At 47.5% G+C, this 14706-nt stretch overlaps 1 protein-coding gene across 2 annotated transcripts in view; it reads right to left on the bottom strand.

Annotated features, from left to right (window-relative positions):
• Window positions 1-14706, bottom strand: part of LOC121614608 (E3 ubiquitin-protein ligase RNF123) — an 86925-nt gene that overhangs the window by 59923 nt on the left and 12296 nt on the right. For both annotated transcript variants that reach the window (XR_006007237.1, XM_041948583.1), the window contains exons 20-31: window positions 14193-14313; window positions 13325-13426; window positions 8596-8696; window positions 8334-8526; window positions 7195-7340; window positions 6362-6445; window positions 3559-3666; window positions 3151-3328; window positions 2006-2080; window positions 1169-1256; window positions 661-748; window positions 156-240 (exon numbers count right to left, since the gene is read on the bottom strand). Coding sequence is in view for 1 of the 2 variants with exons in the window: in XM_041948583.1 (XP_041804517.1) it covers window positions 156-240; window positions 661-748; window positions 1169-1256; window positions 2006-2080; window positions 3151-3328; window positions 3559-3666; window positions 6362-6445; window positions 7195-7340; window positions 8334-8526; window positions 8596-8696; window positions 13325-13426; window positions 14193-14313 (1369 nt within the window). In the remaining variant the exon portion in view is untranslated. The remainder of the gene's footprint in view (window positions 1-155; window positions 241-660; window positions 749-1168; window positions 1257-2005; window positions 2081-3150; window positions 3329-3558; window positions 3667-6361; window positions 6446-7194; window positions 7341-8333; window positions 8527-8595; window positions 8697-13324; window positions 13427-14192; window positions 14314-14706) is intronic.

The raw sequence follows: 14706 nt of genomic DNA, 5'->3' as shown, positions 1-14706 counted from the left end.
AACACAAGAGACAGACACAGAAGAACGAGGTGAGACAGTGTGGACCGTTCACTCACACCACCCGACACACTCATTCACGCCTCCCTGCTGCCCACAGACAGAACGACAGACAGCAACACAGACGGCCACAACCTGAACCAATCAACAGCACCTACTCTGCAGGCTGGGCAGGTTGGCGTCCTCGGGTTTGGTTTTCAGCAGGTGAGGAAGACGAGTGTATCTGTAGCCGAAACCACAACCCTGAAAGACAGCACAAAGAGCTCAGACAGCAGCTCAGGTGGAGCAGAAGCCTTCACTCAGGTAAAACTGAAACAGTCAAAGTCCCCCATTACTAATGTTACTTCATAACAGAGAAACCCTAGGGTACAAGTACATCAAAAGCATAGTACTTTAGTAAATGTACATAATTACATTCCACTATTACAGCCATGTAGCTCTCCTACAGATACTGAGCCAGGCTACAGTCTGCAGCCATGTTAGCTAACAATGCTAACATCCACAGGAAGGATGTCCCCCGACAGCTCAACGAGAACGTTTCCCGCTGACCTCCATCCTTCCTCACACCTGTCAGAGTGTTGACAGGACGCCTCCAACTGCAAACGAGCTCAGTTATCACTGTATGTGTGGTGACACAGGTCGTGTGTGTGTGTACGTGCTCACCCTCCACAGTCTGACCAGGATCCAGTTGGTCTGAGCCCAGGGTCTCTGTTCATAGGGAGCCAGCAGATTCCTCATCATGGCAACACGTCTGAAATGACAACAAACACCCGTCAGCACACGGCAGGAGCAGCCATGTCTGACTCCAACCCATCACTCATTTATTCACTGGAAGAACAGACAAAGAGCTGATTCATTATATATGGCTTCATGACTCGGCCCGGCCCGGCTCGGCTCGGCTCGAGTCGAGAGCACCGTAACTGACGCTCACTCTGGCTTCGTGTGTATTTCTCTTTTACAACCCTGATTCTAAAAAGTCTGAACTCTGTCAATGAACTAGAATGAATCATCAACAGTCAAACTGTTCCTGAGTCCAGGTGTTACTCTCCTTCATCCAATCATGTGTTCTGAGCCTTTCAGACCCAATCACAATCACCTGTCACCAACGAACGGACCAATCAGAGACATAACTGAAGAAACCCAAACCAATAGCAGAAACACAAACACTCACTGTTCCTCTGGGATCCTCTCCACTGCCCTGAGGGATTGTGGGTAACAGACGTAGCTGGCCAGGGCCTGCATCAGAGAGTCTTTGATATCTGCCAGGAAGAGAAGACGAAAATGTGATCAACAACCCAACAACAACTTCCTGCGCTTAACGAAGGATGAGACTCAACCCGTCAGAGGTCATGTGACATGAACGTCAAGGTGTTACAGGAAAGGCTCAACTTTCAATGGAGACTTTACAACAGGTGTGAAGAACACATACACACACACAGAGAGACACACAGGATTGTGGTCTCTCTAGACCTTGACCTGAATCCAGACCCACACCTGCGCCTGACCAGCTCTGTCTGTTTTGTCGAAGCACGAGCTGCCAGCTGACAGGAAACAGGCTCTGACATATGAACTCAGATCTAATCAGGCAGATCTGGATCTGAACCACATGACCTCCATTATGAACTGTGTGTGTGTGTGTGTGTGTCTGTGTGTGTGTGTGTGTGTGTGTGTCAGTGTATGCGTGTGTGCCTCTATGTGTGTGTCTGTGTGTGTTTGTCTGTGTGTGTGTGTTCCCTTTGTGTGTGCCTCTATGTGTGTGTGTGTGTCTGTGTGTGTGTGTGTGTGTGTGTGTGTGTGTGTCAGTGTATGCGTGTGTGCCTCTATGTGTGTGTCTGTGTGTGTTTGTCTGTGTGTGTGTGTGTGTGTGTTCCCTTTGTGTGTGCCTCTGTGTGTGTGTGTGTGTGTGTGTGTGTGTGTGTGTGTGTGTCAGTGTATGCGTGTGTGCCTCTATGTGTGTGTCTGTGTGTGTGTGTGTGTCTCTGTGCATGTGTGTGTGTGTGTGTGTTACCTGTGCCTACTATTCGAGGATCTGCAAAGTGCTTGGCGAGGATAGCAGCGAGTTGAGTCAAGGTTTCTTCGTAGCCTGAGGACGTAAACACACATTCATGAAGTCGACTGATCTTCAGCTCACACACACATTAAATCAATGTGGACTCTTCATCAGCTCACACTGAAAAGCTGAAACAAAGTGCATATGACGCAGTGTTAGCGTGCGCTCTGAATGTGGGAGGAGTCGATAAATCGATGTGTGTGTGAGGACAGAGAGTCTTCATCATGTCCACAACATGCTGACGGTGCATCATAGAAAATGTCAAGATTAATGCATTAATAAAGCACCTGGTAGCACTCTGTCGGACTTCTACTCACCCTACAGTTCCCATGATGCTTTGGGGGTCGTGCACAGGAAGTTTAATGCTGCCATTGACTGAGTGGAGTGAGTCAGCTGTGAGCTACGTCTTCAGACTTGTTTTTTAGTCTGTGTTTGTTCACATTTATTCAAAGTGTCTCAGTAACAGTCTGCTGAATTAGCTGTTAGCAGGTTGGCATCTGCTGTGTTTCATTATATCGACCACACTGATGTCATGAGAGGAGACCACGAGTCTCTGACTATAACTCAGCTCTCATGTACGTGTCGGACTAACACCACAACAATAACACATTCAATGTGATTAAACCCAACGTTACTGTTAGTGCACGTTAACACCTCCAGCTCTGAACTCATGGAAGCATCTTTATGAACGTTCACCATCATCTCTGCCATCCATCCCATCGACGCTGCATTACTCTGCATTTTAGGATTACAAGAGTCTGAACAGAAGCATATTTTATTCAGATGTGGATTATTGATCAGCGTCCAACTGACTGGTCTGAAAACAACGAAATCTTACAGACGTGTGGTGTCCAGAATCAGATTCTAGCAGGTCAAACACACCTGGAATCCGGTTGGACATGTCTCTTTGCATGAGCAGCTAATGACAGCGAGGTCATTCAGGCAGAGAGAACCAGGCCTTTATATCCAACCGCTCTTCTTCATACAAACTCTCTTCCAGACATTGATCATGTCTGCAGGTCATTTCAGCCCTCAGTGTGTTTGTCTACCTGGACTTTATCTGTAGGTGTGTCAGAGGAAAGCTGACGGTTCCTGTGCTTTACCTGGGAGCTCCTCCATGCTGTTAGCAGGGCTGAAGTAGTTCTTCAGGGCGCTGTACGCATTCATGGCCACGTTGAGGTAGAACTCTGGAGCAAAGGCGAACAAAGAGCCCGTGTTGTCGGCGTGTTCGATGGTCCGAATGCAAACGCACAGCAGCCAGTACACATCCAACATCTTGTCCTGCGCAGACGGACACAGACAGTTAGTCTTTACCTGCAGCCCTTTAGCTTCCCTGAAGCGGCCGCGAGTCTTCCTGAGCTCCACACAAACACAACAACCACAAAGTGAAGATCAGCAGAGAAAGAGAAGCAGCAACAAGTCAAAGCTACATCTGAGTGAGGTCCTTCTGCTTTTCTGTTAGAGCAGACGAGAGTGAACGAGCCGAACGCTGGCAGGCTCGGCTGGATCACCTTGGAGTAGATGGTGGCGTTGATCCAGGCCAGTCTCCTGCTGAGGTGGTTCAGCTTCTCTGCAAAAACCTTCTGGCTTTTCTGGAGCTCCTCCAGGATGTCTGGTCTCTGCGGGACAGAAAAGACAGCGTGTTATCACCGTCTCACCGGGGATCCTCCTGCATCCCACTGCCTGGGGGGTCACTGGGAACAGTGGAGGCGGCAAACACTGCCAACAAAGATCTGTGTGTCGGTACGACGACGCCTGGCCGAGCCGGCTGGAGGAGCCGCGGATGGGACCGTCGACCACCTTGGTGGACAACCACTCTGCCTCCTGAACCACAACCTCAACATTTGATAAAGTTTTCTGAAGATGTTTCTACAGCTCGAACAGAAAAGATAAAATCCTGATATCAGACGATTATCCATGAACTGGATCAGACCTGTGATGTGTCCGCTTGCTGTACAAAGCTAACAGTAATTATTAGAATCTGAATAATAAATGGAACCTACAGCAGTGACGTGATCACCAACAGAGGGTTAAAGTCTTTTACATAAATACTGCAAGTTTTACAACTTTATTTGTCTTGTGCACATGAACAGTAACACTGAAGCAGTGGAAACTGAATGGATGAAATTCTTGTTCTCAGGCTGCATTCAAACAATATGTTTAAAAAGAAAATCACAGGAGTAAATGAGAAAAAGAATCAGAAACGAGACAAACAGTGCAGACGATAAAATATATGTACAATAAAATGATATACTGTGGGTGAATAGTGCACAGCAGTGCGTACATGAATAAACTGTAATGTGGTAAACGCAGGTGATTAAAGAGAAGACAGCTAATGCATATAAACACTGTACTGTGACGCTCCAGCAGCTCGTCAGCAGCAGTGAAATAAATATCTGTACTGTAGACTGTGATGTGAGCCGGCAGTACCAGCTAAAATATACAGAGTATGTGCACAGAGGGGTCAGCAGGTAGTAACGGTAAATAAAAGTAGTACACAGGTGAAGTGCACCTGTGCAGTGTGAGTGAAGTGACAGGAAAGAAGTTGAGAGCTCCAGAGTTCAACAGTCTCATGGTCTGCAGGATGACGCGGTCCCTGAGCCGGTCCTGCAGACCCGGATGCTGCGATACAGCAGGCAGAACAGTTTGTGGCTGAGGTGATCCGGGTCTCCAATGATCCTGGTGGCCTCTTTCCTGAACCCCCAGGTATAGAGGTCGTCCACGAATGACAGCTTCATCCTGGTGGTGTGCTGAGTAGTTTTCACCACCCACCAGCCTGAGAGCTGAGCGGTTTGATGGCGGGTCCAGAGTGGAAAGGACAGCATCAGTTTCTGCAGAACAGGTGAACTACGACTTACAGCAGGATAATCGACGATGACTGTCAGGACGGACCGGACTCTCCCAATGCTGAGTAACGGTAGATGTGCATATTTTCTGAATTCAGTGTGACCAGCAGCCGCCAGCGGACGAGCCGATCGGCCCGGATGCAGACCGAGGTCCGGAGCTTGTCGGGGCTTGGTTAGTGTCGGCGTGTGGTGGAACGTAAACTGCTGTTAGACCGACGTAAACTCCATCAGGAGATAATCAGGGCGTCATCTGATCGTAAGACACTATAGGTCACAAGAGCAGTCGCCAGAAAGGTTCCACATCTGAGCACCACTGGTGGTTGACCATGAAGCAGACACCCCGCCGCCGTCACCCCACCCCAAATGGAGAGTGGCGTCTCAGTGAAAACCACGACGTTACAGTTCTGACTGTCGCGCTGGAAAGCCATCCTGTTCTGAGTTCATCGTATTATCCATGAATGGACATTCTGCAGGTTTGGGCCATTTACCAGGTACAGCAGCAGGTAACCCCAGCCACAGGTACTCCTGCTGTTTGATGATGATGATGATGGAACTCATCCACCAACAATCTGATCATCACAAGTTGTACTGGATCATTTTGAACAAGAAGGTTTGCCTGGGCGGTGTGGGAAGCAGCCGTCCCCTTTGCACGACTTCATCAGTTTTATTACCATAAAGCTACAAACACATTTATTTGTTGAGTGAACTTGCACAGATAATTACAGAACTTTATCTCCCATCATGCTACGGTAAAGTTTGCTGTGACACCTTAGCGCCCTGCATGAAGCTAATGAGACGAGCTATTAGAACAGGTTGACGGGTGTGTTGACTGGACTGTGGCCAATTATCTTCAACTGAGCACCAACAAATAGAAGAAGTGACTCACAACCATCAACAAACTACTAAAGATAAGGATGGAACTACAGCCGTGAATATTAAAGGTGGAGAAAGACTTGATATTCACTGGAAGAGAAATTCAGGGGTCATCTCCTCATTGGCTGTCTGTCCATTCTGTGTGTGTGCCTGTCAATGCAAAGCAAACAAACACCACACTATTCCAGCCAATCAGCAAGTGGCGTTCGTGCTCGTGAACATGGATGAGGGGAGGGGAGGGGGGACAGTAACTCTGGCATGCTAACAGAGAGATGTTCACTGCTCCTTTACTGCAATACAAAGAGAGACTGGTACCAGAGGCTCAGAGGCGTAAAGATACTGAGTGACGTGAAAGGCACAGGTTCATGCAGGTGTTCTGACAGCAGGGGGCGCCGCAGCATTGACCACTTTACAGAGCTGATTAAGATCCTCTGAAACACTTTGAGAATCATAACTAACATCAAATCCGAACACACAGACATGAAGAGCAGACTGATGACGTGACAGATATCGACACACAAACCGCTGAATCACACTGACAGCACGAAGAGCGAGCAACACACTCATCATCAAACAGGAAACAGGCGGAGCTTACTCTGGCCGGGCAGCGTGCGATCTTCTCCTCGGTGTCCTTCAGCGCGACGGCGTATTCGTGGACGTCGTCTGAAACCACGACCATCTGACGAAGAAACAAACTCATGTTCCTTTTACACGCCTCAGAGTTCTGGTTGGACAGTTTGTATTATTGACTTCATGTAACCTGGTACATTGTGAAGAAAATCAAATAATCATCAGTAATCATTATTTTATACATCAATCTGTCTGATCACAGGTATGAAAAGACAAACTATGACGAAGCTGCCGATCGTACTTCCTGTAAACCTCGGTGTTGTTAATGCACTAAAGCCATTGAAACCATGATGAGTTTCCCTTCTAGAAACCAGATGACGACATGTTTAGAATCTGCTTCACTGATCGGATGTCCTGAATGTTCACTGTGAATGCAGATTTGTAGATCTAATGTACAAAATATGATGAAAACGTTCTGATTATTCAGTCACAAACACTTCATGGAAATAAAAGTGATGCATGAAAACCTTCATTTTGCCTCTTATTTTGTTGTAAACACAACAGTTTTACTTTGTTTCTTCCTTCGTTGTTTCTGATGATTCTTATTCCATCCTGTCCTGTTTCGTAGGTTTAAATTTCTGACTGATCAACACAACAACATTCACTTTACTTTGATCTCGAGGATGAAACTGTTTGGAAACTGTTGCCGAGGCGTCTGGATGTGACCGATCAGTGCCAGCCAGGCTCCGATCCGACAGTCCACCAACCATCAGACGGTCTGAGACCCGGAGCAGGGACAGTTTTCTCTGCTTCCTCTGGTCTCTGTGACTTACTGACACACAGCAAACACAAACTCACCTTCCCCAGCTGCTGATGAACACTCAGGTTGTACATCATCACGATCCCGTCAACAATCTCCAGGAGGGACTTGTCTGCGATCGGCTGATCGGGCTCCTCCAGCGGTCGCCCCAGCAACAGGCCGTCGTTACCGTGGCTGCCCTCGACTTCAGGTCAAAGAGAAACAAAAGACAATGAGAAGCTGCGGGTGTGGAGTCCAGAGGCTCGGACCAGGAACCAGAGGGAGGAGGATCACGCTGGCTTTGGAAAGACTCTCAGTCAAGGATTAAGGTCCTCAGAGGAGGCTGAGGTCAATAAACAAACAGCTGCTAATGAAGGTAAAGCCCAGATCCTGCAACGATAATCTGACCTGCAGCGTAACGCCGACTATATGTGAGGCTGTTGACACTGAGTTACAGGAACATACTCAATATAAGGGGAAGAGGACACTGAATCACCTCAATGTGTCTCCTACCGAGAGTGTTGCATTGTGGGTTGTTTGAAGCCTAATTGTTGCTCAGCTAGCTACTTTCTTCAAGTCGGAGTTCAGAGTCAGTCAGTGTCTCATTAGTCCAGTTCCTGTCGTCTTCACAGCAGAAACAGATCAATAAACAGCTGAGAAGCACTGATTGTGATGAGCTGAATGATGTCTGACAGCAGAGAGAGTGACTACTATTTCATAAGAGGGTTCATAAGACGACTATTTCATCAGAGGGTTAATTCCTTCTTTGCGTCTGTTTACTGAGCTGTAATGTAAATCAGGCTCAGTCCTCCTCCGTCCAGAAGGAGGCGCTGAAGCACCTGAAGCTGTTTAGTTACTGACGGAAAGAGCAGAAGAAGAACTTCTGCACTTTAACAGTTTAGCAGCGAGCTAACGGCCACAAACACAAACACACGATAAACGGAGGACAAAGTTTAATCGTCTTCACAGCTGTTTGGTCACATGTTTGAGAGCAGTGTCAGTGGAGCTGAGTAATCTATTACTGTGTTTCATGTATTCATTATGTCACATGACACTTTATGTGCAGTCTTTCAACATCCGTCATCCGTCAGTTTAAACTCCTCATATTCAGTTCACTTTACTCTGCGGCTCTGATGACATCACAGTGATGTCACCAGGCTCATTATGGGAAACGTAGGGTTTGTGTTGAATCACTCACTGTCCTCCTCAGTCCTCTGCTCCACGGCGAGGGTACGAACTTTCACCTTCTCCGGCTGCGTGAGGGGCCGTCTGGGCGTCATGAGACTGACGGCGGCCGTGCTCAGGAAACGATTGGCCCGACCCAGAGTGGGAGAGCTCAACCAGCTGGGCCTCGCCAGAGCTCCGCCCATGGCCGCCGCACCAAACGGCCTCTGTGGTTCGACACGCAGGTTAAGATTCATCTGAAAACACTACGAGCTGATAATAAGCTGAAAACAAACCTGTGCTGCTCCGCTCTCCTCGTCCTCGTCCAGGTCATCCATAGACGTGGCCTGAATCTCTGCAGGGTCGATGATAATGTTGGCTTTACTGGCCAAGTCATCTGGAGACACAAGAAGAGACATCGATGTTAAAACACTCTGATTCTGTGTGTTTACTTCAGCTGCTGAGCAGAAGAGAAGGTTCAGTCTGATTTAATCTACAGCAGACAGAGAAGGGCTGAACCACGATTCATCATCACGTCTCCAAAGAACAAAACAGGAACAAAAGCTCAACACGAAAGAAAGCACATGAAAAGCACGAAGGACGGACGGACGGACGGATGGACAGACTGCACTGTGAGCAGCACCTGGACAAACATTCAAGTGACTTCACTCTGAGCTTTGGAGCAGAAAACAGACGAAACCTAAACTGAAGACTCCTGATGTTCACATCAGCTGCTGCTCAGTGTGGGTCATTTTCCCCTCAGTAATGAGTGCAGACACAACGACAACAAGCCTGTGTGTAAGCTGTCTCCATGAACAGTCTGATAGCAGCTAATGTTAGCAGTGTCCTCCATCACTGCGATACTGAAGGACGATTCTCAGGATGATCTAGTCTGGTTTGTCAGAGGAGGTTTGTTCTGCATCATCACAGATAATGACCTCTTCAGGAAGTGACATCACAATGAATGAGATCCACGTGTTTCATGTCTGTGTGTTCGCAGAGGAGCAGGAGGACGAGGACGAGGAGGACGAGGATGAAGTTTTTGACTCGAATCAACTTCCTGCAGTATCTCTGCCTCCCCTTCAACTCTCCATCGCCCCCCTCAGGAGGCTTTAGTCCTGCTGAATGTCTTCTGGTCTACAGACCAGATCCTGGAGTTTCAGGAGCTCAGTGAAGGTTTTAGTCCACAGCCTCCCCGCAGGATTTCCTTCCTCTCACGTGTACTTTATGCAGATGAAAGCTCTGCCCGGCATTCAATCAAATTGATTAGTGAGTTACTCAATAAATGAGATCGAGCTCTGTTAACAGATGACACGACATCATGGTTGGCAGCGATCGGTGATGAACGACCCTGTAAATAACGGAGCAAAATGCTGGGGGTGTTAATCGAGCCTTGATTAAATGCAGGTGGAGAGATGCAGCTGAGGAGAAAAGAGGGAGCGATGGAGGTAAAGAGAGAGAGGAGGAGCAGAAAGTTTAGAGGAAAGAGGAGCAAGAGTCTGAACAGAGAGAAGAGTATTTATATCATTTTCATTTCTGATGTACTCCAACTGTGGCTGTGACAACATGTAAATCTGTGGAAACAGCAGGTGTCCACGTCAGACGGCCTTTCTAATTGGTTAGACATGTCTCTGTGGGTTCCTGTCTCTCTGTGGGTTCCTGTCTCTGTGTGGGTTCCTGTCTCTCTGTCAGTCCCTGTCTCTGTGGGTCCCTGTCTCTCTGTGGGTTCCTGTCTCTGTGGGTTCCTGTCTCTGTGTGGGTTCCTGTCTCTCTGTCAGTCCCTGTCTCTCTGTGGGCTCCTGTCTCTCTGTCAGTCCCTGTCTCTCTGTGGGTTCCTGTCTCTCTGTCAGTCCCTGTCTCTCTGTGGGCTCCTGTCTCTGTGTGGCTTCCTGTCTCTCTGGGTTCCTGTCTCTCTGTCAGTCCCTGTCTCTGTGGGTTCCTGTCTCTCTGTCAGTCCCTGTCTCTCTGTGGGCTCCTGTCTCTGACAGTTCCTGTCTCTCTGTCCCTGTCAGTTCCTGTCTCTCTGTGGGCTCCTGTCTCTCTGTCCCTGTCTCTCTGTCCCTGTCAGTTCCTGTCTCTCTGTGGGCTCCTGTCTCTCTGTCTCTGTCTCTCTGTCCCTGTCTCTCTGTCCCGGTCAGTACTCTCTGCAGTCTCTTCTGTGTCTTTGTAGTTGTTCTGCATCTCTTTGAGCTCGGGTCACACTGTGAGTCAGGTGACCTTCAGAAGGGGTCTGACTGTTCTCACACATGATGACTATATATATATATGATGTAGCATCGTGATGCTAAAGAGCACCTCAGCATCATTTTGTGTCCTGAGCTAAATCTGACAGTTTTTTAAAACAGGATCCAGCAGAACCAGAGATTGTTCCTGTCAAAGCCTCAGACTTGTAGTCTTCAGCCGATGCTGAGTCCACTGATCAGACGACTCTGAGACACTCTGTCCTACTTTAAAAACACTCGCTGAGGTGGAAAATCACTGCAGCTCAACTTTAACCTGCGTCTTTCCTGATCCAGGCAGGAGATCAGATGTGTAAATGGATGGTAGGTCACTGGATGTTACGCCAGAGAGTCACAAACAAGTCCTTAAAGTGAAGGGGGGCAAGTCAGTAATGAGGCAGTCCTCATTGTTCTGCATGAAACTCTGCTTTAACAACCGACTAAACTCTGCAGGAGTCACAGTACACTGAACAGAAACAAGCTGCTAGAACTCAGGCCGTGATGAGGAGGGAGCTGCTGCCTTCATCACCAACAAAACCACTGGAATCACTGCACAGGATGCAGAATAACCACACAAACCTCGCAGACAAACACGCCGTCCTTACAGATGTGCAAACAGCCACATGTGAACAGCATTTTCAGCTACTGTTTGACGTCTCTTTAGCCACGACTTTGTTTGCAGAAAGATCAGCGTCGCTCTGTGAACCTGACGTCTGACAGCTGTGGTTTGTGAAAGCAGAGCAGTTATAGACACACATACAGCACAACACGCATCCTCTCTGCACGACTTCATGCCTCCTGAAGAGCAGCTTTAGCCCCGCTGCAACATCAGGAGGACAGAACGGGACGATTTCCTCTGGCACAAACACAATAACTTCTGTTACAGCAAACACTATAAAGATGAACCAGGATCAGTGCTGTGATCAAGGACCAAAACTTCAGCTTTGTAAAGGTCACACACACACACACACACACACACACACACACACACACACACACACACACACACACACACACACACAGTGGACAGGATTTGACCAGTTTCGGGGTGTGGACTGATGGTGGTTTAGAACTCAGGCTGTCTTTGAGTCATCCTGATTAAGGACACCTCGATGTCCCTCCTGAACATTCACACCAAGTCTCATTCAGACCTGATGAAGGGCGACGGGTGAAGGAACTTTGTTCCACAGCTTTGTGATGATGGAACAGGTGTGTGACTGGTCTCACTCCTTCTTTAAACAGGATTAAACCAGCTGAAGTGACTCTGGTCACCTTTGTGAAGCCTGAAAGACGCTCGTTACTGCTTTCATTCTGGATCATTAGCTGCTTCCTTCTATAGAATGAAAAAGGGCTCAAACCCACCAATCACCACGCAGCTTTACACTCGCACGCTTGCTGCTTTGTAGTGCGACTGCTTCACAACGACTTCCCTCAATCAATGATAATAAACCATCTCATGTCTAAGCTATTGAGCAGTTTGGTTCATAAGAACACAATTAATAAGATGTTGCTTTGAGCTAAATGCTAGCAGCTCTATGCTAGCATTTAGCTCAAAGCACCACTGTGCCTAAAGTCAGCACACCAACATGCTCACAAAGACAAAGCTAGCATGAGACAGTGACAGCTCTGTAGGTATTTGGTCAAAAACCTAAGCTGAGGGGAACATGAAGGTCTGAACCAACAGCTGTTAAGATGAGTGACATCATCAGTGGCACTGAATCATTCCACATTACACACCTGGCTGCCACACCTGTCTGCCACACCTGCCATGAGCAAACACAGCAGAGCTTCTGTGTGAAAGCCTTCAGTAGTTCTCTGTCTCAGTGTATAAATCTGGTATGAGTAGTACATGCCTGTATTTGTTTCTGACAACACAAAGAAATTGTTTCCTCTAGTGGAGTTCAAGTTCATAAGTTTCACTGTTTTATTCAGCGTCCTCAGCAGTTCATCCAGACTCAAAAGCTTAACTTTACACTGACATCACATTTCTATGATAATAAGATCCTGTGCTGAGTCTGTTTGCTTTTACTCCACTGTGTTTTACTGCACTCTACTGTCTCTTTACTGTGCTCCCCTGTCTCTTTACTGTGCTCTACTGCGTTTTACTGCACTCCACTGCATCTCTTTACTGCACTCCACTGTGTTTTACTGCACTCCACTGCATCTCTTTACTGCACTCCACTGTGTTTTACTGCACTCCACTGCATCTCTTTACTGCACTCTACTCCATCTCTTTACTGCACTCTACTGCATCTCTTTACTGCACTCTACTGCATCTCTTTACTGCACTCCACTGTGTCTCTTTACTGCACTCCACTGTGTTTTACTGCACTCCACTGCATCTCTTTACTGCACTCCACTGTGTTTTACTGCACTCCACTGCATCTCTTTACTGCACTCCACTGTGTTTTACTGCACTCCACTGCATCTCTTTACTGCACTCCACTGCGTTTTACTACACTCCACTGCATCTTTTTACTGCACTCTACTCCATCTCTTTACTGCACTCTACTGCATCTCTTTACTGCACTCTACTGCATCTCTTTACTGCACTCTACTGCATCTCTTTACTGCACTCCACTGTGTCTCTTAACTGCACTCCACTGTCTCTTTACTGCACTCCACTGCGTTTTACTGCACTCTACTGCATCTCTTTACTGCACTCTACTGCATCTTTTTACTGCACTCCACTGCGTCTCTTTACTGCACTCCACTGTGTCTCTTTACTGCACTCCACTGCGTTTTACTGCACTCCACTGCATCTCTTTACTGTACTGATGGAGACATCCTCCCTTTTCAAACCAACCTTTGAGTGTTTTCTTCAGGTGGGACAGGAGCCCCCCCAGTCTCTGCAGGTCAAAGTAGTCCACCTTGCCATTATAGAAGAGCTGTGGAGGGATGTAGGCCTCTGGGGAGAGACGACACAGAGAGACAGTTAGGAGTGCTGATGGCTTAATGTGGTAAAATCAAGGGTGGTGTACGAGACAAAGCTGATGGAGCAAACAGTGAGAGAGAGGACGGAGGAAGGAAGGAAGGAAGGAGAATTAAAAAGGCAGGAAGAGAAGATGAAACAGAAGAGAGGAGGCAGAGACGAAGCTTAAACAACCTTCATTATGGTTGAAAAGCAGTTTTCAAAGAGCTTCACTGTCTTTCCTGCTAGTTTCAGTCATTCCTCAACCCAGTCGATCTCAACTCCGCTCCATCTAACAGAGAGACTGTGAAGGTGGAGAAAACAGCAAACCTACACCTGTCATTACTGTTGCCTCCCCAACAGGTGAAAGAGGAACAGATGTGTTCTCCTGTGCTGCGCTGCTCCTCTCTCGTCGTATTGGCTGGTGAGATTTCAGTTCATTGAGTCGTTGTTGTTTCATGTTGCCTGTTTTTTGTATCTTAGCGACCTTTAGCTTTAGCTTGGCTGTTCATTTGGTTATTTTGGCCTGAACTCTCCTTCACGTTGCATTTAAAGCTTCTACATATGCAATAAAACAAACTGACTCCTCACATTCTTCATCGGGTTTTATGTGACTCCTGAGAACAGTCGTCTTCTCTGAAAGGGGAGGAACAGGTAGAAGTGTCACCTGACCTGCCACTCATCAAACAGCTGTTAACGGCGTCCTTCTTTAACTGGGACTCAGGTTATGGACGCAGTGCGTGAAGAGAACAGCTAGCTGTACCTTCACTGCTGACGCTGCCTGGATTCTTCCTGTGGCCGTCGTCCCAGCTGGCCCTCACCGCGGTTATGAGGCGGTGGAGGAAACACACCATGTACTCTGGAGGGCAGAGAGCTGTGGGGTGCTGCTCACAAACACAAAACACACACATGACAAAGTGCTGGACGTGTGCACAACCAGTATTTCTGGTAAAATACATTCTCAAAAACTGAGCTGCAACATTAAAAAAAAGAGTCTGATTCTACCTGGTCTCATGTCTGGACATGAGAACAGGTAGAATCAGACTCACGTCATGTCCAGACATGAGAACAGGTAGAATAAGACTCATCTCATGTCTGGACATGAGAACATGTAGAATCAGACTCACGTCATGTCTCGACATGAGAACAGGTAGAATAAGACTCATCTCATGTCTGGACATGAGAACAGGTAGAATCAGACTCTTGTCATGTCTGGACATGAGAACAGGTAGAATCAGACTCTTGTCATGTCTGGACATGAGAACAGGTAGAATCAG

This window comes from Chelmon rostratus, chromosome 2 (assembly GCF_017976325.1).
Source record: "Chelmon rostratus isolate fCheRos1 chromosome 2, fCheRos1.pri, whole genome shotgun sequence".
In the NCBI taxonomy this organism is placed as follows: domain Eukaryota; kingdom Metazoa; phylum Chordata; class Actinopteri; order Chaetodontiformes; family Chaetodontidae; genus Chelmon; species Chelmon rostratus.
This window is presented reverse-complemented; position numbering and strand designations above follow the sequence as displayed.